Source organism: Pleurodeles waltl, chromosome 2_1 (genome assembly GCF_031143425.1).
Source record: "Pleurodeles waltl isolate 20211129_DDA chromosome 2_1, aPleWal1.hap1.20221129, whole genome shotgun sequence".
NCBI classification, from domain to species: Eukaryota; Metazoa; Chordata; class Amphibia; order Caudata; family Salamandridae; genus Pleurodeles; species Pleurodeles waltl.
In genome coordinates, this window is record NC_090438.1 from 350,713,588 (window position 1) to 350,737,000 (window position 23,413).

Sequence of the window (23,413 nt, forward strand, 5' to 3'; positions counted from 1 at the left end):
TCCCTCAGGCCTTCTACACTAATCCCATTAATTAAGAGTTGCTGCCTGTATTTTTGCATATTAGGGGGTCAGGCAGCCAGTGTGGCTAAGTACACCCCACCCTCAGAGACGAACGTAGCTTCAGTGTGAACCCTGATTTGCTCTGGGCACACTGTTGACCCCACCTGGAGACTGGCTATTCCAGTGCTAACTGGAGTAGAGTTTGAAGTGGAACATTTTTTCGGATAGGCCTTGTCTTCAGTTTGGTGTCCCTGCTGATTACAACTATGACACCAGGCCTTTTTGGGATCAATGTTTTTACCCTTGTACCCAAAATTGGATTGTGAAGAGGCTTTGGACCCTCCCTCCTGAGCAGGTTTTTGGGGCCCTGTAGGAGACTCTTTACTTTTTCCCTTGGATGTCTCAACACTCTTCCCCTGGGGAGTCTTTGTGACCCCTTTCTTTTGGTGACCCCCTGTGGAAGTCTTGGTCACCCTAGTCTTGACCCAATGGTCCACCTTCTTTCCCAATTCTTGGGGAGAAATTGGTCCTAGGTCTACCAGATGCTGATGCAGTTTATCACTGAAACAATTACTTAACAGGTGTTCTTTCACAAATAAATTGTACAGCCCATCATTATCATTTACACCACTGCCATGAATCCAACCATCCAGTATTTTGACTGAGAAGTCAACAAAATCAACCCAGGTCTGGCTCGAGGATTTCTGAGCCCCCCTGAACCTAATCCTGCACTACTCAGTTGAGAATCCAAAGCCCTCAAATCAGGGTAGCCTTCATGAGGTCATAGGATTCTACATCTTTACCAGAGAGTGTGAGGAGTCTATCCCTACACTTTCTAGTGAACATTTCCCAAAGGAGAGCACCCCAGTGAGATTTGTTTACTTTTCTGGTTGCACAAGCCCTCTCAAAAGCTGTGAACCATTTGGTGATGTCATCACCATATTCATATTTAGTTACAATCCCTTTAGGGATTTTTAGCATGTCAGGATAATCTCTGACCCTATTTATGTTGCTGCCACCACTGATGGGACCTAAGCCCATCTCTTGTCTTTCCCTTTCTATGGCTAGGATCTGTCTTTCCAAAGCCAATCAAGTGACCAACCTGGCTAGCAGGCGGTCATCTTCATTGAGGCTGTCCTCAATGCTTCCAGAGTTGCTGGACTCTCCTGTGAGAGAAGCAGCTTCTCTATCACTTCTGGAGTCAGGGTTGGAGAAACCCCGTTCTCCCTATCTAGGGTTGGAGGTGGGAATTCCTCCAACTCACTAGTGTCCCCCTCTGTGAGGCCATCATCAGAGGGGTTGTTTTTAGCAAACTCTGACAAGAGCTCCTGGAGCTGTACTTTGGTAGGGTTTGAACCAGTCTTTATCTTTTTGATTTTACAGAGAGACCTTAACTCTGACAGCCTAAGATGCAGGTAAGGGGTGAGGTTGAGTTCCATCACATTCTCTTCTGTATTAGACATTTTGTTTCTAAAACTAGGAATACTTTTTAAGACTCTAAAGCTATCTCTAGAACTTAATTCAAACTTTTACAAAACCTTTAAACTCTAAAAGAAATGCTAACAGGGACTAACACAAGGCCCTAGCAAGACTTTTAAAAATTTAGAAAAATAGCTCAAATTTCAAAAATCAGTTTCTAATGAAATGTTTTGGAATTTAGTCGTGTGATCAGGTGTTGGCTGAGTAGTCCAGCAAATGCAAAGTCTTGTACCCCACCACTGTAGGAAGTTGGCTCTGTATGCACTATTTCAAAGTAAGAAATAGCATGCACAGAGTCCAAGGGTTCTCCTTAGAGTTAAGATAGTGGCAAAAAGAGATCATTCTAATGCTCTATTTTGTGGTAGTGTGGTCGAGCAGTAGGCTTATCAGAGGGTAGTGTTAAGCATTTGTTGTACACACACAGGCAATAAATGAGGAACACACACTCAAAGACAATTCCAGGTCAATAGGTTTTTATATAGAAAAATATATTTTCTTAGTTTATTTTAAGAACCACAGGTTCAAGATTTACAATCCATACTTCAAATGAAAGGTACTTCACTCAGGTATCATAGGAACTTTGAATCAGCAAAATAGCATGTACAGTTTTGGCAAAAATGGTAAAAAGCTATTTTAAAACTAGACAGTGCAAATTTCAACAGTTCCTGGGGGAGGTAAGTATTTGTTAGTTTTGCTAGTAAGTAAACCACCTATAGGGTTCAATGTTGGGTCCAAGGTAGCCCACCGTTGGGGGTTCAGGGCAACCCCAAAGTTACCACACAAGCAGCTCAGGGCCGGTCAGGTGCAGAAGTCAAAGTGGTGCCCAAAACGCATAGGCTTCAATGGAGAAGGGGGTGCCCCGGTTCCAGTCTGCCAGCAGGTAAGTACCCGCGACTTCGGAGGGCAGCCCAGGGGCGTTTTGTAGGGCACTGGGGGGGGTGGGTGGGGGGGGGGACACAAGCAGGCACAGAAAGTACACCCTCAGCGGCACAGGGGCGGCCGGGTGCAGAGTGCAAACAGGTGTCGGGTTTTCAATAGGTTTCAATGGGGAGACCCAGGGGTCTCTTCAGCGATGCAGGCAGGCACGGGGGGGGCTCCTCAGGGTAGCCACCACCTGGGCTAGGAAGAGGGTCGCCTGGGGATCGCTCCTGCACTGGAGTCTGGTTCCTTCAGGTCCTTCAGTTGGGCAAGCTTCTCTGAGGAATTTGTTCGCATGATACATATCTATGCCTGCACTTCTATTGGACAGTCTGCAGAGTCAAGGGATGGGCTTGCTAATCTATTCAATGTTTATGACTATTGATGAGGATCCCCTGGAAGAGAAGGATAAGTTACTTACCTGTAAATCCTAGTTCTCTTCCAGGGGTATCCTCATCAAAGTCATAAACAACCCACCCTCCTCCCCGGACGCACGTCTCCTAGAAGTGCAGGACAGACTTTCAAATCGGCTACACAGCTTGTCACCGTAAAAAAGTACTGACCTAACTGTGAACCAACTGTCACCTCTCCTTCACCCCTGAGGCATGGTGGGATACTGGAGGTGCTCAGGGTCTTAAAGGCACGCTGCCAAAGTTTTTATGGTTCTCCTGTGTTAACCTGTATGCAGCCTATTGGCTAAGAATGCTCCATTGTTTTTCAATGTAGATTTTTATCTTTTTTCTCTGATGATTACTACTGCTTATTTCCCTAGGCCCAGTTTTGGGGCTTTGGTAGATATTTTTTCTCTTATTGTAATTTTGTAAAGATTAAAAAAAAAAAAAACTCCATAGAAATAAAGCATTTTAGCCTGTTTATGATTATAGCCAGCATTGCTGTTTTACACATTTATATATGAGTTTAGTATGAAAATTTGTCTACAAAAAATGCTATATATATTTTTCGTGCATATTTCATACTTTATATGTGTGTATTTTATATATGCTCCGGGGTCCCCACACAAGGGCGGGAATATTCAATGTTTATGACTATTGATGAGGATCCCCTGGAAGAGAAACTCGTCTCTCAGCAGCAGGCTGGCACAGACCAGTCAGTCCTGCACTGAACAATTGGGTAAAATACAGGGGGCATCTCTAAGATGCCCTCTGTGTGCATTTTTTAATAAATCCAACACTGGCATCAGTGTGGGTTTATTATTCTGAGAAGTTTGATACCAGTGTAGCCATTATGAAGCTGTGGAGTTCGTTTTTGACGAACTCCCAGACCATTAATATGGCCACACTGTACTTACAATGTCTAAGAATAGACTTAGACACTGTAGGGGCATATTTCTCATGCAGCTATGCCCTCACCTGTGGTATAGTGCACCCTTCCTTAGGGCTGTAAGGACTGCTAGAGGGGTGACTTACCTATGCCACAGGCAGTATTTTGTGTGCATGGCATCCTGAGGGGGATGCCATGTCGACTTTGCCTTTTTCTCCCCACCAACACCCACAATCTGCAATGGCAGTGTGCATGTGTTAGGTGAGGGGTCCCTTAGGGTGGCACAACATATGCTGCAGCCCTTAGGGAACTTTCCTGGTCACAGGGCCCTTGGTACCACTGGTACCTTTTAACTTTTACAAGGGACTTATCTGTGTGCCAGGGGTGTGCCAATTGTGGAAACAATGGTACATTTTAGGTGAAAGAACACTGGTGCTGGGGCCTGGTTAGCAGGGTCCCAGCACACTTCTCAGTCAAGTCAGCATCAGTATCAGGCAAAAAGTGGGGGGTAACTGCAACAGGTAGCCATTTCCTTATAGTGTGTGAATGCGTCTGTGTGTGTTGTGTTTGCGTGGGCGTATGCATGCAAGTGAATGCATGTAAGAATGGTGAAGTGGGTGCGGTCTGCATGTCAGTGTGATTGTTGTAAGAATGTGTGCGAGCATGCCTGAGTGATTGGAAGTATGCGTGGTGCGTGTCTGCGGGTGTGTGCGTGTATGGGGGCAGGGGTGAGTGAGAGGATCGGAGGGAGTGGGGGGTGAGTGGGAGGATCAGAGGCAGTGGGGGTGTGTGTGTTTGGATTGGGGTGGGGTGTGTGTTTAGATCGGGGTGGGGGTGTGTGTTTGGATCGGGGTGGGAGTGTTCGTTTTGATCGGGCGTAGGGGGATGTTCGTTTGGATCAGAGGGAGGGGGGATGTATCTGAATGTCAGGTGGGGAGTTTGTGTATGTATGGGGGGGTGGGGAGCTTTGGATGGAGTGGGGGTGGCGGGCATCTGGTGTGTGTTGGGGGGGTGTGGGAGCCACCTACCGATGACAGGTAAGGAATTCCCTGTCACCGGTAGGGCCTACTGCCATGGTTTTCGTAACGTTGCTAACGCCACGAAAACCATGGTGGTAGGCAAGCTCATAATGCGGTCAGCTGTACTGTGCTGGCTGCCTGGCTGGAGATTGATATCGCGGTATGAGAAGGAATTCCCTGTCACCAGTAGGGCCTACCGCCATGGTTTTCGTAGCGTTGCTAATGCCACGAAAACCATGGTGGTAGGCAAGCTCATAATGCCGCCAGCGGTACTGTGCTGGCTGCCTGGCTGGAGAATGATATTGAGGTATGAGTGGATAAGTGGCGGGTTGGCTGCAGCCAACCAGCCATTTTCATAATGTGGCGGTATGTACCACCAGCCTGTTGGTGGTACTAACGCCACATTAACACTCACCGCCGGGGGCCATAATGACCCCCATATTTTCTTAATTTATTTGGTTTGAAATAGGTAAGTAATACAGTTTTTGATTTATTGGCAAAAAGCTATTTTGAAACTGGACACAGAGCAATTTTGAACCAGTTCCTGAGGGGAAGAAAAGTTAGATCTGTTTACAGGTAGGTACAACACTTACAGTCTCCGTGTTTTAGGAACTCCACCGGTTGGGGTTCAAGTTAACCCAAAACACCCACCACCAGCAACACGGGGCTGGTAGAGGCCATCCTTAAACAGGAGCAGGGGTTCTTTCAGATGTGGACACTCAGTTGCAGCACCTCCATCAACAGATTAATCTTGACACCCACTGAGGGCAGCTGAAAGTCCAGCACCTCACCACTATTGCGTAAAAGGCTTGCTTCTCCGTAGCCATGGTAGGGGGAGAAAGCAGACTAGTATCTCAAAATATGTTCAGTCCACTGGCTTCACGAAAGTCCTCACACCAGTCTATTTCCTCCTCATAAGACTGCTATTCTAAAGGGTCCAGTGACCCCTTCCAGTCCTCCCCGAGGCTAAGCCTAGCACAATAGGGCCCAGGATCGGACCTAGGCGGCACAGCTGCTGCCAGCATCAGAATTGAGCGATGCTCATACGTCTCCGTGCCGATTCGACGATGACAATGGGGATGGAGCTGCCAGTGGGCACTGGTGGTGCCAGGAGCATTGACATTGGGACCAGTGCCAGGGAAGGTCGAAGTGCTATGACCGGTGCCGGTCTGGATCCAGGACTGCATCCCTGGAAGCCCTTCAGGGCCAGAGCCGAAGCCACTGGCGCCGAACTTGACGGGGCCCCCTCCAAACCCTCAAGGCCCAACGTGGCACTGACAGGGTCGAACTGCCTAAAAACTAAACACCTGCCCTCATAAAATTCTTTTAATTAGGCAGGGGTTGCTCTGTCTTCCAGAAACTTGGGGAGGCAAGGATTCGGCCCAGGCTACGGAGAACAAGGCCTGAAATTATGATGCTCTTTCATCACGTACACCGACTTGCAACAATGTTTGAGACTTCAAGGCAAAGGCAGAATGCCTATCTGAAGCTGAGAACATAAAATCACCCAGAAGACTAACAGGAAAATAAAAGAAGATGGCCAGAAATCAAAACAGGGAAATATTGTTGGAAATAACCAGGAGAGATGACAAGAAGAGGAAGATCTGTGTCACAACCTTCAACACAGCATCTACTATTGTCAGGAACATCATCAAGAAAAATTGGTGCATTTTGAATAAGGGGTGTCATACATGGGAAAACCCATGTTCTCACACAAATGAGCCAGAGCTTGAGGGATGTCCTGGTGCAAACAAGGACTAATAAATAACTAGCCTTGGGTCTACCCAAAATAACGGGTCACTGCCCGTCGGCCACTGCAGCTTTTGTCATCCTAGAACACCTACTATCCGCCAAGGTACAGCCGCTGAATGACCGCACCGCGGTCAAAAGACCGCGGCGGCCATTCAGACATTTCCTCTGGGCCGGCGGGCGCTCTCCAAAAGAGCGCCCGCCGGCCCAGAGGAAATGCCCCTGCAACGAGGACGCCGGCTCAGAATTGAGCCGGCGTAGTTGCAGGGGTGCGACGGGTGCAGTTGCACCCGTTGCGTATTTCAGTGTCTGCTTAGCAGACACTGAAATACTTTGCGGGGCCCTCTTACGGGGGCCCCTGCAGTGCCCATGCCATGGGCATGGGCACTGCAGGGGCCCCCAGGGGCCCCGCGGCACCCCCTACCGCCATCCTGTTCCTGGCGGGTCTCAGGATGGCGGTAGGGGGTGTCAGAATCCCCATGGCTGCGGAGCGCGCTCCGCAGCCATGGAGGATTCTGAAGGGCAGTGGTAAACCGGCGGGAGACCGCCGGTTTACCCTTTCTGACCGCGGCTGAACCGCCGCGGTCAGAATGCCCTCGGGAGCACCGCCAGCCTGTTGGCGGTGCTCCTGTGGTCGGTGGCCCTGGCGACCGGCCGCCAGGGTCAGAATGACCCCCTTTATCTGGGTTTACCTTCCAAGTGGGCTATCAAAAAATATGCTAAATACAATTCAATGCAGGTTATTTATATGATTACCTGCCCTTGTGGCCTCTAATATATTGTGATGACTGGAAGGGAAGGTGAAGACCTGGATATGCGAATATCATAACAATTTACGGTACAAAAACACTATCACAAAAATGGCAGACAATTTTATAACCAGGGGACACACTACAAATTACTTGAATTGGGTGCTAACTATAACTAAACAGCTGGATAGGACCGTGTTTGAAAAAGAAGAACAATCGGTTTATAGGCTATCAACCCATTAAGAGGGCCTTAATGATAATATTCCATGGGGTAACATTCATAACAAATCAGTGAATACTATATGGATTTGTTTCTGCAATCCCAGAATCTAGAACATTTAGGACATTTACATATACAGCTTCTATGGAACAAGGAATAGTAATGGCTCCTTTCACAGGGCTACATTTTCATTACTGCACATCCTTTTAAATAAAGAATTCTCTTTTGTTGCACTCCAAGGGTAGAAGGTAGTGACAGTATTAGGAAAAAGCATTGGCTATTACGGAACACTGACATTTTGTCCCTTTATTTTTAAGACAGAATGACAAGAAATACATTCTGACTTTTTTTCAGACACAATGTGTGGTAAAGTTTTCATGTCTTTATATTAGAGATGTTACAACTGTCTTCCATTAAGCTGGAACAATAGAGCATATAGAGGGAGACATGCTGTAATTGGCTACTCTTGTGCCTCTGAATACCTGCTTAGTAAAAAGCTACAACAGAATATAAAAAGAAGAACCTACACATTTTTTCCTGTATTTATTACGCCATGATCTAATACGTACCAATTTTCCAATTCCTTTTTTTGGCCTCATTGTAGAATTCATGCAAAACAAGAAAGTCAATAACATCTGGCATATCATGATATCTATAATACAAAGGAGAAAGGGAAAAGGTCAAATTGTACAACCAAAAAAGTAGAAATATTTCATCTTAAATTATGAGCTTATTGAGTCTCACAAATTAAAAAGAGTTCCAAAAAAATTTACAAAATGAAAAACAGTAATGTCACAGTACTGCTGAAAAATTGCTTTGTTGAGCAACACTAAATATACCATATATGTGCACTATAATAATCATGTTGAGATTTCCCACAAACAAAAAAATGGCACTTTGGAAATTTAGCAATGCTCAGAACAAAATGTAGTTGATAATGTGCCTGAAAATTATAAATATATACTTTCATTAGCATCAATAAGTTGCAGGATGCACTCAGACATCACCGCTGAAGTGAGGCCATGATGACAAGGTAAGAAAGAAGGCATCTGTTCTGCTCACAGTTTAGGATTTCCACCTGCCTAGTTCTAGAAGAGTGTGCAGTTCAGTACTATCATCCATCTTCCACAAAAAAGAGCAAGAGTACTATGGTGGCAACTACAAAAACAATAGGACTCCAGAGCTTCATATATTGTCTGGCTAAAACAAGTGCAGTATATTGCAGCATTGTGGCTGGAAGGGAGAGTGTGAAACGGTGTGAGAGGAGACTGAAGGGATGCTCAAGGACTTAGAAATTGCTGCCTGAGGAGGCACTGTATAATGTTATTTCATGTGAGCTGGGATTTCTAATAACTCTACAAATAATTCTTTAAGGACCAGCCTCTATAATGATAAAAAGGATACGATTTGATTTGGCAATATGTCTTGGAAGACTCTAATGTGGGGAAAAGTATGATATTAACCACTGTGGCAAACACTTTGTTTAAATTTGGCAATAGATGCTTGTCTGACTATACACACTTGTTTAGATTTCCTAAAATCAATGCACAGCCTCACTTTTTCCCCTTGTTTCCTCACCCGAAGTACTGTACTGAGCCACTTGAACACTCTGGATTCTATTTTGCCACTTTCACACAAACTCTTAGTACTATTCATCTTGAAATTTGAATGGCACATTGTTATCTTCATGCAAGCAGGATGTAGCGTTCTCCTTCGAAACTAAATGAACAGAAAATGGCATCTAGCATAAAAAATCCATACTAAAATTCTCAGGAAGTTCTTTTAGCTTATTTGTGATGATTACGATATAGAATGACACTCTAGTTCAAGCCAAACCAACAAAACTCTTCTTTTTCATTAGATAGATTGTATTTTGAGTCATCCGCCTTTTAAATGTTAAATAGGTTTCAAAACAACGCAGTATTGGCAACTGTGCGGGATTCTTCCACATACATGTAACAAAGACACACAACACCACGAGTGCACATTACAGTCTTTCTTCTTGCATGCTTCTTATCACACACGCTAATGTTCTGGTTGTTTTTTACCTGAAACAACCCACATCAGTGTCAGGAATCCCCAAGGTACCTCCTACATATCTGTCAGCATCCCTAGGGATTAGGGTTAAATCATATCTCTGTTCTTGGTTAAACCTTCATGTTTATAAGTAAACATAATGTGCAGTGTTACACAATTGGTTTTTATCAATGCTTGTTTTACCAATGCTTGTTTGCTATTGTGAGCAGGTGTAGACTTGTGCTTCTAACTGGGTGTGGTGTAGACATGTGCTTCTAATTGGGTGTGGTGACTTATCCACATGTGGAAACTCAACTGCTTTCCTGATTGGCTATAAATAGCAGAGTGAAGCAAGCCTCCCTGCTTTGCTTTATTTTGCTTCCTGATCTCAGCATCTGATTTGGCAGTCCAGCCCCTGCTGTCATCCTCGTATTCAGGACTTTTGAGGCACTTATTTTCTTCGTTCCTGTACCAGCTGACACTAGGCATTGCTCCAGCACTCCGGAAAAGACTGCAGCTAAGTAACTAGTATTCTCCACGGATTTTGTTCCACGCTTTCCTATAACAGCTGGTGTATTTCAACCCTCATATTTTGGCAGAGTGCTTATCTTGAAAAGACAAATGCATTTCTGAACATTCTACATTATTTTTGTAGTTACTTGCATAAATGTGCTTCAGGATCTGCTTGAGCTCAAGTACTACAAAAAGTGACAGTGCAATTTTAAAAGAGCATTTACGTGACTTTTCTTTCTCTAATAGCATACCTCTTGGTTTTCAATTGTGTTATTCATGCCTGTGTTTCAGGTTTAAGGAATTTGCTTTTGAAGGGTTTCCCACACACACACACACACACACACACACACAGTGAAACCAAACCAAACTATGCCACCTTAACTGTATAAACCCTGATTTGACATTTGTATTTCTTGGAGTGTTTTTGTTCATTTTAGTTTAACCCTATGCATGCGGGAAACTTATACGTGAAATAATTAATGCCCTTGTTTGTCTGTCTTGTGCATGATAAGTGCAACCACAGTTCTAATTGTAGTGTGCAACAGTGAATCTCTGTGAAGCCAGCCCTAGTGTTGCAGTACTTATTGTTATGGTACTCAGTTTGGGTTTTTGGTAATGCAGTGTTTGTAATTGTGCCAACAGTTATTATTAACCAAGAAAAGTGCTGGAGCATCCCAGTGTTATTCTACCGCTCCTGTGCCCATATCAGAAAGAGAGATTTAGTTTCAAGGAAGTTGAGTGCACTAACTCTACTATCACTCTTGTCAACAATGACCTTCCCCCCCGAAGATATAGGGTGCCTGGCTGGACCGGCAAGACGTGGCAGTGTTTTGTCTCTTTCTCTTCCACTCCCCCTTTCCTTTTGGGACACCTGCTGGGGTTTCTGTGTCCACCAGGAAGTGTCGAGAGGTGTTCCAGGAGGTCGGGGGGCATACCATCGCCCCTGCAGACATCCTGCTTTTCAGGTGAGTGGCTCGCCTCGACAATCAGAAAGCAGATCAACAGAAAGGTCAACTGATTTAATGCTATCCTTCATTACTTGCACAATATCACCAAGGATTATTCCTATAGGTCACCAAGTTACAATTAGATGGATCAGTCCAGTGGATGAGTGCGCCACAGGTAGAAAGTAAGAGCTTGCGGCTGTTTACAACTCATTGCCCTTCCAAGATACTGATCCTTGAAGAATTAAGTGCAGACCTTATGGCAAATACAAGCTGCTAAGTGTATTTGTAAAGCACACTATCATCCTTTCCTGATATCTTCCATGACATCCTTGAGCTCTTCATCAAGCTCCACAGCATCCTTCCACTCATGATCACCTACGGCACCATTACATCCCCCCTCAACTGTCATCAGCTGCCAATTCTCGTCACCATGGCTATCAACTAACAAATGGGACAAACAATAATAACACCACAGCATTACGGCACATACTTTAGCTCAACAGGAAAACACCTGTGAATACTTTCATTTTGTTAATCTGGGAGTAGCCACAACAACTCATTTGGTAGATAATACATCAAAAAGGGGCTTACTGTCTGTTGCCGTTGAAAATGTAGTTCCCCCCCCCATAAAAACATTTTGAAATGTCTCACCACCAAAAAAAAATGGAAGACAAGGCTTTCTTTTCTATCATTGTGAGATTTTGAGATGTGAACCCCACTACTCTTTTACTTCATTCTCCCGCAAAACTCCCAGACTATGTGCACTCTCACTGTTAACTGCTACAGATTTTAAATGAAAGAATTCTCTTTTGAAGAATCAGCCCCCTCGGCAAATGCTCCCCCCACCCTCCCCGGACATACTTAAAAAAAAATAATAATAAGGTAGGCGGCCCCCAGGAAAACCTGTTTGTGGCATATTCTGCTGCAGATTCACATGCTGTGCACTGTTCCTGCCATCTAGTGTTGTGCTCGGAGTGTTACAAGTTGCTTTTCTTCGAGGAAGTCTTTTCGAGTCACGGGACCGAGTGACTCCTACCTTTCGGCTCCATTGCGCATGGGCATCGACTCCATCTTAGATTGTTTACCCGCATAGGGTGAGGTAGGAGTGGTAGAATGAGAATAGTAAAGATGTCCATGCAATGGAATAGATATGTATGTACATAGTTTGCTCTAAAGGAATGTTTATTTACATATATACAATTTCTAATTGCAACTTAAACGGCTACAGGCTCCTGGGGAGGTGAGAGGGCGCATGTGAATCTGCAGCGCAACATGCCACGAACAGATGTACACTGGGTAAGTGACATTTTCCGTTCGATGGCATGTGTAGCTGCAGATACACATGCTGTGCATAGACTACAAAGCAGTAATCTTCCCAAAAGCGGTGGTCAGCCTGTAGGAGTTGAAGTTGTTTGAAATAATGTTCTTAGTACAACCTGTCTTACTGTGGCTTGTTGTGTTGCTAACACATCTACACAGTAGTGTTTGGTAAACGTATGAGGTGTGGACCAAGTGGCTGCCTTACAAATCTCTGTCATTGGTATGTTACCTAGAAAGGCCATTATTGCCCCTTTCTTTCTAGTGGAGTGTGCCTTTGGTGTAATGAGTAGTTCTCTTTTAGCTTTAAGGTAACAAGTCTGTATGCATTTAACTATCCATCTTGCTATACCTTGTTTGGCTATAGGGTTACCAGCATGGGGTTTCTGGAATGCGACGAACAATTGTTTAGTGTTACGAAATGGTTGTGTTCTGTCTATATAGTACATTAGAGCTCTTTTTATGTCTAATGTATGCAGTGCTCTTTCTGCTACAGAGTCTGGCTGTGGGAAGAAGACTGGAAGTTCCACTGTTTGGTTTAAATGAAACAGTGAAATGACCTTTGGTAGAAACTTTATGTTTGTGTACTTGTATAAAGGGTTCCTCAATAGTGAAAGCCTGTATTTCGCTAACTCTTCGTAGTGAAGTGATAGCCACTAGAAATGCCACTTTCCAAGTTAAGAATTGGATTTGACAAGAATGCATGGGTTCAAAAGGTGGGCCCATGAGTCGTGTAAGTACAATATTAAGATTCCACGAAGGTACTGGTGGTGTTCTTGGCGATATGATCGCCTTTAGTCCTTCCATGAAGGCTTTAATGACTGGTATTCTAAACAGTGATTTTGTGTGTATAATTTGCAAGTAAGCTGAAATTGCAGTGAGGTGTATTTTGATGGATGAAAAAGCAAGATTTGCTTTTTGTAAGTGTAGTAAATAGCCTACGATGTCCAGTATGGACGCATCTAACGGTGTGATGTGTTTTGCTTGGCAGTAGAAAACAAATCTTTTCCATTTATTAGCATAGCAATGCCATGTAGAAGGTTTTCTTGCCTGTTTAATGACTTCCATACAGTCGTTTGGAAGATTTAGATAACTCTAAGACTTCAGGAGCCAAATTGCTAGGTTGAGCGTCGCTAGATTGGGGTGCCTGATCTGTTGTTTCTGTTGCGTTAACAGATCTGGTCTGTTGGGAAGTGTAATGGGTTCTGGGTCTACCCGTGGTGGATATTGGAATAAATATATAGACCCCAAACTTGTTTGATAATTTCTTTATTAGTATTTGTATTCCAGATTCCTTCTTATCTCTTTCTTGGGATTTCGTGGTCGTCTCCAAGTTAGTTCACCAGTGTGATATGGTGTTTTTCCTTCCTCTAGGGCATTCGGGTGGATATCTGAACTTCGTCCCTCTGATAGTGGAGTAGGCTCTGGATCTCGTCCCAGTAGAGATGGACCGGTTTTCCCCAAAATAAAAAGAACGGGACAGCAGGTAAGTGTAGATGTTGGCTTTAGGGTTTGTAGATGGGAGGGTAGGGGTGCAGGGTTGTGCATGGGGATTATACCCTTCCCGTGGATACTCTCTCTATTTCTCTCTTAGTATTCTGTTATAGCTGGATGGTTCTTTACACCACCCTGTCCGTGGGTTAGACGTTCTCTCCTTCCTTAAAGCACCTCTTCCCCAGTCCTCCCTTCACCCCCACTAGACTTTTCCCACCCTGCAACCATTCAGGTAGGAGTTTAAACCCGAGGTACGATCGTACCTGAGTATGCCACGCCCCTCTACGGACACGGCGGCTTCCTCCGTTTTCCCCAGCGTCTCTCTGGAGCTCTTCGGCGTCTCGCGCAGCTGTTCGCTCGACTCCGGTCCTCGTTAGCGGCTTCTCCCTCTCTTGCTTCTCAGTCTCGCGGTACTCCGGGGACTCCGGGCGTCCCCCTCTCTCCGGTCTCCGTTCGTTAGTCTCCTTCTGGCTTCTCCAACTCCTCAACACGTCGTCCTACGTCTGTTTCATTCCCTCTCCTCGGGAACTCCTCCTCCGACATTTCTGCTATGATGGTTCACTCTTGAGTACCCCGGGGGTATGAGCTTATCGGCTCGGGGAAATGATGCGTAACCGTGGCGATAGACGCCCGGTTACAGGAAGTTTGATGTGAGGTACTACTGAGAGGTCCAACAGTGTGGTGTACCACGGTTGGCGTGCCCACGTTGGTGCTATGAGTATTAGTTTGAGTTTGTTTTGACCAGAAAAGGAATCAGTGGGAGAGGGGGAAAAGCATAAGCAAATATCCCTGACCAATTGATCCATAGAGCATTGCCCTTGGACTGAGGGTGTGGGTACCTGGACTCGAAGTTTTGGCATTTTGCGTTTTGTTTTGTGGTGAACAGATCTATGTCTGGTGTCCCCCACTGGCGAAAGTAATTTTGTAGTATCTGGGGACGTATTTCCCACTCGTGAGTTTGCTGGTGATCTCGACTGAGATTGTCTGCTAATTGATTGTGAATGCCTGGAATATATTGCGCTATTAGGCAAATGTAGCTGTGAATTGCCCCTTGCCAATTTTTCTGTGCTAGGAGGCATACTTGTGATGAGTGTGTTCCTCCTTGTTTGTTTAGGTAGTGCATTGTTGTCATATTGTCTGTTTTGACAAGAATGTGTTTGTGAGCCAGAAGAGGTTTAAATGTTTTTAGTGCTAGGAAGACTGCCAGCAGCTCTAAGTGATTTATGTGTAAGTGATTTATGTGTAGTTGTTTCTGTTGACTGTCCCATTGTCCTTGTATATTGTGATAGTTGAGGTGTGCTTCCCACCCGATCATTGATGCATCTGTTGTGAGAATGGCATGAGGCACAGGGTCTTGAAAAGGCCGCCCTTTGTTTAAATTTACGGGGTTCCATCATTGAAGCGAATAGTGTGTTTGGCGGTCTATCAACACTAAGGGGGTCATTCCGGCCCTGGCGGTTCGCGGGAGCACCGCCAACAGGCTGGCGGTGCTCCCTTGGGCATTCTGACCGCGGCGGTACAGCTGCGGTCAGAAACTGAAAACTGGCGGTGTACCGCCGGTTTTCCGCTGCCCATGGGAATCCTCCATGGCGGCGCAGCTTGCTGCGCCGCCATAGGGATTCCGACCCCCATACCGCTATCCTGTTCCTGGCGGTTTTGGCCGCCAGGAACAGGACGGCGGTATGGGGTGTCGTGGGGCCCCTGGGGGCCCCTGCAGAGCCCATGCCAATGGTATGGGCACTGCAGGGGCCCCCGTAACAGGGCCCCACTGAGAATTTCAGTGTCTGCATAGCAGAAACTGAAAATCGCGACGGGTGCAACTGCACCCGTCGCACCCTTTCCACTCCGCCGGCTCCATTCGGAGCCGGCATCCTCGTGGAAAGGAGTTTCCCGCTGGGCGGGCGGGCGGCCTTCTGGCGGTCGCCCGCCCGCCCAGCGGGAAACACAGAATATCCCCAGCGGTATTCTGGCGGCTCCCGCCGGCACCGCAGCCGGCGGGAGTCAGAATGACCCCCTAAATCTTGTAGTTGTCCCTGTGCCTGCGTCCATTGTTTTGCAAGGCACTGCTGTCCTAAGGGCCGCATGTGTAGCCGCGCGGTTGGGACAATTGCGATGCATGATGCCATCATGCCTAGGAGTTTCATGACAAATCTGACTGTGTAGTGCTGATTTGGTTGTATTTTTGGTACCATGGTGTGGAATGATTGTACCCTTTGTGGGCTTGGACTGGCAATCTCTTTTTGAGTGTTGAGTGTTGCTCCCAAGTATTGTTGAACTTGGGCCGGTTGCAAGTGTGATTTTTGGTAATTTATAGAAAATCCTAGTGTGTGTGTAGGGTATCTATGACGTAACGTGTGCGATTTTGACATTGCTGTTGAGTGTTGGCTTTTATTAGCCAATCGTCGAGGTATGGGAATACGTGTATGTGTTGTCTCCTTATCTGGGCTGCTACTACTGCGAGGCATTTTGTAAATACTCTGGGGGCTGTTGTTATCCCAAAGGGTAATACCTTGAATTGGTAATGTTTTCCTTGTATGACAAATCGGAGGTATTTTCTGTGAGATGGATGGTTGGGTATATGAAAATACGCATCTTTTAAATCCAGTGTTGACATGTATTCTCCCTGTTTTAGTAATGGGACTACATCTTGTAGTGTCACCATGTGAAAGTGTTCTGATTTGATGAATAGGTTGAGAGTCCTGAGATCTAAAATTGGTCTTAGTGTTTTGTCCTTTTTGGGAATAAGGAAATATAGGGAATAAACCCCTGTTCCTTTTTGTTGGTGAGGTACTAGTTCTATGGCTTGTTTTGTTAATAGTGCCTGCACCTCTGTTTGTAACATTGCTAGATGTTGCGACAACAGTTTGTGTGCTCTTGGTGGAATATCTGGAGGAAAATGTGTGAATTCTATACAGTAACCATGTTGGATAAATGACAGGACCCATGTGTCCGTGGCTATGTGTGACCGATGTTTGTGGTAAAATCTCAGTCTTCCTCCCACAGGTGATGTGTGTTGGGGGAGGCTGACGGGCAAGTCACTGCTTGTTATTAGTGGCCTGAAATTTCCCCCTTGACCTTGCGAGCTGTCCCCTGAGGGACCCGCAAAACCCCACTCTCTGATATTGTGACTGGTAGGTGGGTTTTGTTTGACAGGTGGATGTTTCTGAAGACTGTTGTCTGAAACCTCCCCTATATTGCGGCTTCCTGAATGTCCCTCCATATTGAGACGAGTAGAGCGCGCCCTTGGCTTTGGCCGTATCAGCGTCTTTCTTCATCTTCTCGATGGCTGTGTCCACTTGTGGCCCAAACAGTTGTTGTTGGTTAAATGGCATGTTTAAGACTGCTTGTTGTGTCTCTGGTTTGAAGCCTGAGGATCTCAACCAAGCATGGTGTCTAATGGTGACAGCAGTGTTCACTGTTCTTGCGGCAGTGTCTGCAGAATCTAATGCAGATCGTATCTGATTATTAGATATTGATTGTCCCTCCTCTAACACTTGCTGAGCTCTTTTCTGATATTCCTTGGGGAGATGTTGGATGATATCGCTAATCTCGTCCCAGTGAGCTCGATCATAACATGCAAGAAGGGCCTGCGAGTTTGCGATGCACCATTGATTGGCAGCCTGTGATGCTACCCTTTTTCCTGCTGCGTCGAACTTCCGACTCTCCTTTATCTGGAGGTGGTGCATCTCCAGATAACTGTGAGTTGGCTCTCTTTCTCACAGCTCCAACCACTACAGAGTCCGGGGGCAACTTTAGTTGTTTAGAGAGTCCATGTTCCTCGGTGTACGAGGCTTTTTTCGGCCCCGAAGCCGTTTTTTTTCAGCGACGGATTCTCGGCTCGAGTCCTAAAACTTCGGCACGATTTTGGCCTTTTTAGTGCCGAAGGTGTAACTTGGTCACCGGTTGATTTTTTATGGGTCAAGCCATGGCCTTCCGGCAGTGGCATCCCCGAGGCCTTATGCTTCTTAGGCTGACTGTGGGCTTGGGTCGGGGCAGGCGTACTCACATGTTGGCCTGCTGTAGGCGGTCGGTCTGCGTTGGAGTCGCCCGATCCTTGGATGGAGATAGCCATCTCCTCCTCTTCGATGTCAAGGTGTTCTGAACTTTGACGCCATCTGAATCCGCCTCGCCCTCCGATCCCTCAAGGTCTTCTTCGATCGAAAGGACTTGCAGGCCTCACAAGTATCTTCCCTGTGCTCCGGTGACAAGCACAGATTACAGACCCGATGTTGGTCTGTATATGGATACTTGGCGTGGCGCTGTGGGCAGAAACGGAAAGGGGTCCGGTCCATTAGGCTTCGACGTCTTCTGCAGTTGGGCCGACCAGGCCCCCGTTGGGCACGGGAGCCCCGAAGGGCCACCGAAGCTGTGTTTCGCCGGTGTCGATGCAAGATGTTTCACGATCTAAAACAATGCCGACGCTTTTCGGTGAAATCTAGTCTTTTTCCGATTCGAATAACGGAGCAAAGAGGAACACGTCCGAACCCGACGGCGGAAAGAAAATCTAAGATGGAGTCGATGCCCATGCGCAATGGAGCCGAAAGGGAGGAGTCACTCGGTCACGTGACTCGAAAAGACTTCTTCAAAGAAAAACAACTTGTAACACTCCGAGCCCAACACTAGATGGCAGGACCTGTGCAAAGCATGTGTATCTGCAGCTACACATGCCATCGGATATCTCTCTCTCTCACTCTCTCACTCTCTCTCTATATATATATATATATATATATATATATATATATATATATATATATATATATATTGAAAATGTCACTTACCCAGTGTACATCTGTTCGTGGCATCAGTCGCAGTAGATTCGCATGTTTTGCAATAGCTCGCCATCTGGTGTTGGGCCGGAGTGTTACAAGTTGTTTTTCTTCGAAGAAGTCTTTCGAGTCACGGGACCGAGTGACTCCTCCTTTTGTCTCCATTGCGCATGGGCGTCGACTCCATCTTCGATTGTTTTTCCCCGCAGAGGGTGAGGTAGGAGTTGAATTGTAGTAATAGTGCCCATGCAATGGAGTGACTAAGTATGCACCTATTTAAGGTTGAGATGATACATATACAAATAGTTGAAGGTAACTTCCAAACTGCTACAGGCTCCCGGGGAGGCGGGTGGGCACATGAATCTACTGCGACTGATGCCACGAACAGATGTACACTGGGTAAGTGACATTTTCAGTTCGATGGCATCTGTCGCTGTAGATACGCATGTTTTGCATAGACTAGTAAGCAGTTATCTCCCCAAAAGCGGTGGATCAGCCTGTAGGAGTGGAAGTAGTCTGAAATAATGTTCTTAATACGGCTTGACCTACTGTGGCTTGTTGTGCGGATAACACGTCTACACAGTAGTGCTTGGTGAATGTGTGAGGCGTAAACCATGTGGCTGCCTTACATATTTCTTGCATTGGGATGTTTCCTAGAAAGGCCATGGTAGCACCTTTCTTTCTGGTTGAGTGTGCCCTTGGTGTAATGGGCAGCTGTCGTTTAGCTTTAAGGTAGCAGATTTGGATGCATTTAACTATCCATCTGGCTATACCTTGTTTTGATATTGGGTTTCCTGCATGAGGTTTTTGAAATGCAATAAATAGTTGTTTAGTCTTTCTGATGTTCTTTGTTCTGTCAATGTAATACATTAATGCTCTTTTGACATCTAATGTATGTAGTGCCCTTTCAGCTACGGTATCTGGCTGTGGAAAGAACACTGGAAGTTCCACTGTTTGATTTAGATGGAACGGTGAAATAACCTTTGGCAAAAATTTAGGATTGGTCCTTAGGACGACCTTATTCTTGTGTAGTTGTATAAAAGGTTCCTGTATTGTAAACGCCTGAATCTCGCTTACTCTTCTTAGGGAAGTAATGGCGATGAGAAATGCCACCTTCCAGGTTAGGAACTGTATTTCGCAGGAGTGCATGGGTTCAAAAGGTGGACCCATAAGTCTAGTTAGGACAACATTTAGGTTCCATGAAGGAACAGGTGGTGTTCTTGGTGGTATAATTCTCCTAAGGCCCTCCATGAATGCTTTAATGACTGGTATCTTATATAGGGAAGTTGAATAGGTAGTCTGCAGGTATGCAGATATTGCTGCAAGGTGTATTTTAATGGAAGAGAAAGCCAGGTTAGATTTTTGTAAGTGAAGCAAGTAACCCACTACATGTTCTGGAGTTGTGTGTAATGGTTGTATTTGATTAATATGGCAGTAGCAAACAAACCTCTTCCATTTACTTGCATAGCAGTGCCTGGTGGATGGCCTTCTGGCTTGTTTTATGACTTCCATACATTCTTGGGTAAGTTGTAAGTGCCCGAATTCTAGGATTTCAGGAGCCAGATTGCTAGATTCAGCGATGCTGGATCTGGGTGTCTGATCTTTTGGTTGTGTTGTGTCAACAGATCTGGCCTGTTGGGCAATTTGATGCAGGGTACTACTGATAGGTCTAGCAGCGTTGTGTACCAGGGTTGCCTTGCCCAAGTTGGTGCTATTAATATGAGTTTGAGTTTGTTTTGACTGAGTTTGTTTACCAGGTAAGGAAGGAGAGGGAGAGGAGGAAAAGCGTAAGCAAATATCCCTGACCAGTTCATCCATAGCGCATTGCCTTGGGACTGTTTGTGTGGGTATCTGGATGCGAAGTTTTGGCATTTTACGTTCTCCTTTGTCGCAAACAAGTCTATCTGAGGTGTTCCCCAGAGTTTGAAATAAGTGTTCAGAATTTGGGGGTGAATTTCCCATTCGTGGACCTGTTGGTGATCTCGAGAGAGATTGTCTGCGAGTTGATTTTGGATCCCTGGTATAAATTGTGCTATTAGGCGAATTTGGTTGTGAATTGCCCAACGCCAAATCTTTTGTGCTAGCAGGCTTAACTGCGTGGAGTGCGTCCCCCCTTGCTTGTTTAGATAATACATTGTTGTCATGTTGTCTGTTTTGACGAGAATGTATTTGTGAACTATTATTGGTTGGAAAGCTTTTAGTGCTTGAAAAACTGCTAGAAGTTCTAGGTGATTTATATGCAGTTTTGTTTGATGTACGTTCCATTGTCCTTGTATGCTGTGTTGATCGAGGTGTGCTCCCCACCCTGTCATGGAAGCATCTGTTGTTATTACGTATTGTGGCACTGGGTCTTGGAAAGGCCGCCCTTTGTTTAAATTTATGTTGTTCCACCACAGAAGCGAGAGGTAAGTTTGGCGGTCTATTAACACCAGATCTAGAAGGTGACCCTGTGCTTGTGACCATTGTGATGCTAGGCACTGTTGTAAGGGCCTCATGTGCAGTCTTGCGTTTGGGACAATGGCTATGCATGAAGACATCATGCCTAGGAGTTGTAGTACCATCTTTGCTTGTATCCTTTGTGTTGGATACATGCGTTGTATGATGGTGTTGAAATTTAGAATTCTTTGTGGACTTGGAGTGGCTACTCCTTTTGATGCGTCTATTATGGCTCCTAGGTATTGTTGTACCTTGCGCGGCAGAATTTTGGATTTTGTGAAGTTGACGGTGAACCCTAGTTTGAAGAGGGTTTGTATGATATGATTTGTGTGATTTGAGCACTCTATTAACGAATGGGCCTTGATTAGCCAGTCGTCTAGATATGGGAACACATGTATTTGCTGCCCTCTTATGTGTGCAGCGACTACCGCTAGACATTTGGTAAAGACTCTTGGTGCGGTTGTTAATCCGAAAGGCAGTACCTTGAATTGGTAATGTATTCCCTTGAATACAAACCTTAGGTATTTCCTGTGCGATGGGTGTATTGGTATATGGAAATAAGCATCCTTGAGGTCTAAAGTTGCCATGTAGTCGTGTAGTTTTAGCAATGGCAATACTTCTTGTAGTGTGACCATGTGAAAGTGGTCTGATTTGATGAAAGTGTTCACTACTCTGAGGTCTAGGATTGGTCTCAGCGTTTTGTCCTTCTTTGGTATCAGAAAGTACAGTGAGTAAACTCCTGTGTTTATTTGTGTGTTTGGCACTAATTCGATTGCATTCTTTTGCAATAGTGCCTGCACTTCTATCTCCAGGAGATTGGAATGATGTTTTGTTAAATTTTGTGCTTTTGGTGGTATGTTTGGAGGGAATTGTAGAAATTCTATGCAATAACCATGTTGGATAATTGCTAGAACCCAAGTGTCTGTAGTGATTTCCTCCCATGCTTTGTAATAATGACTTATTCTTCCCCCCACTGGTGTTGTGTGGAGGGGGTGAGTGACATGTGAGTCACTGTTTAGTAGTAGGGGTTTTGGGGCTCTGAAATCTTCCTCTATTCCTAGGGAATTGCCCTCCTCTATATTGTCCCCGAAAACCTCCTCTATACTGTCCCTGGTAACTGGACGGTGTTGCTTGTGAGGTGCTGGCTTGTGTGCTCTGACCCCGAAACCCCCCTCTAAAGGGTGTTTTACGGAATGTGCTGTAATTCCCTCTGCTCTGCGGGGAGTAGAGTGCGCCCATGGCTTTGGCAGTGTCCGTATCTTTTTTGAGTTTCTCAATCGCTGTGTCCACTTCTGGACCGAACAGTTCTTTTTCGTTAAAAGGCATATTGAGAACTGCTTGTTGAATCTCTGGTTTAAATCCAGACGTTCGGAGCCATGCATGCCTTCTGATAGTTACAGATGTATTAATTGTCCGTGCAGCTGTATCTGCAGCGTCCATGGAGGAGCGGATCTGGTTGTTGGAAATGGTCTGTCCCTCCTCAACCACTTGTTTTGCCCTATTTTGTAAGTCCTTGGGCAGATGTTCAATGAGATGTTGCATCTCGTCCCAATGGGCTCTGTCATAGCGCGCAAGCAGTGCCTGGGAGTTCGCGATGCGCCACTGGTTTGCAGCTTGTGCTGCGACTCCCTTACCAGCTGCATCGAACTTGCGGCTTTCTTTATCTGGGGGTGGTGCATCTCCAGATGTGTGGGAGTTGGCCCTTTTCCTAGCTGCTCCTACAACGACAGAGTCTGGTGGCAGCTGTGTAGTGATGAAAACCGGGTCTGTAGGAGGCGCCTTATACTTTTTTTCCACCCTTGGTGTGATTGCCCTACTTTTGATCGGCTCCTTAAAGATTTCTTTTGCGTGCCGGAGCATACCAGGGAGCATAGGCAGGCTTTGGTATGAGCTGTGGGTGGAGGAGAGTGTGTTGAATAAAAAATCATCCTCGACCTGTTCTGAGTGGAGGCTTACGTTGTGAAATTGTGCTGCTCTAGCCACCACTTGAGAATACGCGGTGCTGTCCTCTGGTGGAGATGGCTTCGTAGGGTATGCCTCCGGACTGTTATCTGACACTGGGGCGTCGTATAGGTCCCATGCGTCTTGATCTTGGTCACCCTGGCTTATGGTGGTGTGAGCTGGGGAGTGTGATGGAGTTTGTGCTGGTGAGACGTTAATCACGGGCGGAGGAGAGGGTGGTGGGGTAACTCTTTTCACCACTTTTGGTTGTGGTGTCTGTTCAGTTTGGAACTCCAACCTTCTCTTTCTTCTAATAGGGGGAAGGGTGCTTATTTTTCCTGTCCCCTGCTGTATGAAAATACGCTTTTGCGTATGGTCCACATCAGTTGATTGTAGCTCTTCCTCAAACCTATGCTTTTGCATTTGGGAGGTTAGCGAGTGCTCTTCTGTATAAGAGCCTGAAGCTGGGTCGGTTGCAGTTTGTTTCGGGACCGAAACCCTGTCTGCGTCCTTTTTCGGCTCCGAGGTGACTTTTTTCATTTTCGGGGCCGAAACCTGTCGGCGCCGA

At 45.8% G+C, this 23,413-nt stretch overlaps 1 protein-coding gene across 2 annotated transcripts in view; it reads right to left on the reverse strand.

Annotated features, from left to right (window-relative positions):
- BRWD3 (bromodomain and WD repeat domain containing 3) overlaps positions 1 to 23,413 on the reverse strand; it is a 993,456-nt gene that overhangs the window by 520,584 nt on the left and 449,459 nt on the right. For both annotated transcript variants that reach the window (XM_069212579.1, XM_069212580.1), the window contains exon 27: positions 7,985 to 8,067. In XM_069212579.1, the coding sequence (XP_069068680.1) occupies positions 7,985 to 8,067 (83 nt within the window). The remainder of the gene's footprint in view (positions 1 to 7,984; positions 8,068 to 23,413) is intronic.